General features: G+C 38.5%; 1 protein-coding gene across 1 annotated transcript; it reads right to left on the bottom strand.

Annotated features, from left to right (window-relative positions):
* LOC115978815 lies at positions 1 to 1,602 on the bottom strand. The gene has a single exon (XM_031100692.1). The coding sequence runs from the start codon at positions 583 to 585 to the stop codon at positions 118 to 120; it is 468 nt and encodes a 155-aa protein (XP_030956552.1). The 5' UTR covers positions 586 to 1,602; the 3' UTR covers positions 1 to 117.

Raw genomic sequence — 1,602 nt, 5'->3', positions numbered from 1 at the left:
AAAAACTGCAATGTAAATGCTCACCATGAATGACCCCAACAAACCATCTCATCTGCCTATTTCACCTAAGAAACCATTGATACAACATTTATTTGCACATATATACACATACAATCTCTATGAAGGTGACTTCGCAAATTCACTCTCCTTGTAAAAGTAAAAGCTACTTCTTGACAAGCCATATGGGGATCCACTGCTGAAGATGATGAAGCTCCCTTCAATTTTCAAAAGCAGAAAAACCAAAACTTCATGGAAATGGTCACCTTTTAAGCGCATCAGAACCATATCATTCAAAGCCAAACAAATGTTTAAGACCGCCAACTCTTTCTTCTCCAACGCTGTCAAGATGGTGACAATGCTGGACTCATCCTGGTCACAATCGAGGTGTTTCTCAGCAGTGCTTGAGGATTCTGGTGGTGAGCTGATAGAGATGGCAGTTAAGGCATTGAGAACAAAGAGGTTGTCATTCGAGCCTGAGCCCGGGGACACAAGCTTCATAATGGGGGCAACCAATTTCCCTTTCCAGGACAGCGTGATGCAAGCTATTAAATCCAACAACCCATATACAGATTTCCGGAACTCCATGGAGGAAATGATTGAAGCTTATGGGTTGGAGGATTATGCAACAAAGGACTGGGAGTATCTCGAGGAGTTATTGGCATGGTACTTGAGGATGAATGGGAAGAAAAACCACCGGTATATAATCGAGGCCTTCATTGACATGTATACTGAGCTTCCTTCTTTATGTTCTTTTTCTTATCAAGCGTCAGCTTCATCTTCAAAATCGAAAGATTGGTGGGAAATTGAGGTTGAAAGCATTCCTTCATGTGCAGAGAAGGGAAAATGTCCGAAATATTGTTGAATATGAATCACGGAATTATGGAAGAATATATACGTATTGGTCAAGGATTATACTGACATTAGTCATTATATAAGAAAGCAAACTTCTATCACTTTTAATCCCATATTCTCGAGGTTTCAAAAATGCTATTTATATTTGATACACCAAATAAGTGAAAACCAAACCTTATGGAGTTGTGTTTGGTTGACAATCCTTGTTGCTGCTGGAATAAGATCATGCAGTGGCGTGTTATTATATAAGCAGGTTAAAGCGTGTAAGTTTCAAAGTTAAACTTTGTAAGCTAGCCTAATCAGCTGCCACATACTATATTGGACTCATCAAATCTGAGGAGGCTATCTTGAAGTTGATCAGATTGGAAATTAAAGCAAAGATTGAGTCTGCAAGGGAGTAGTGAAGAAGCTTATTCTTGACAAAGCGTTATGTTGCAAATGGGGAGCATCAAATGTTGTCTTCATGTTTCTGATAGTGTAAGCTAAAGTTAACTTCTGTACGTAGCTGTTTGATGCATTGTTGCAATATTCTTGCTTCTTGTCTTTGTGTGTAATACAGTCCTGGATGCTGCTTGTGGTTTATTCCTTTAGTTAGGATTGTCTATAGTTACTGTTAAGGGTGCTGGCTTTTTGTTTAGTTTGGGTGCTGCTACTTTGAAGCCTGCTTGTTTGTGTTTTTGTATCAGATTGTTTTTCCATAATAAAATTACTCATTCAAAATGTGTATTGTAAAGTTCAAAATCAACATCT

This window comes from Quercus lobata, chromosome 1 (assembly GCF_001633185.2).
Source record: "Quercus lobata isolate SW786 chromosome 1, ValleyOak3.0 Primary Assembly, whole genome shotgun sequence".
NCBI classification, from domain to species: domain Eukaryota; kingdom Viridiplantae; phylum Streptophyta; class Magnoliopsida; order Fagales; family Fagaceae; genus Quercus; species Quercus lobata.
This window is presented reverse-complemented; position numbering and strand designations above follow the sequence as displayed.

What these genes read in the sequence shown, in the direction of transcription:
- LOC115978815 (XM_031100692.1), bottom strand. Translation starts at nt 585, where the DNA reads ATGGAGTTCCGGAAATCTGTATATGGGTTGTTGGATTTAATAGCTTGC.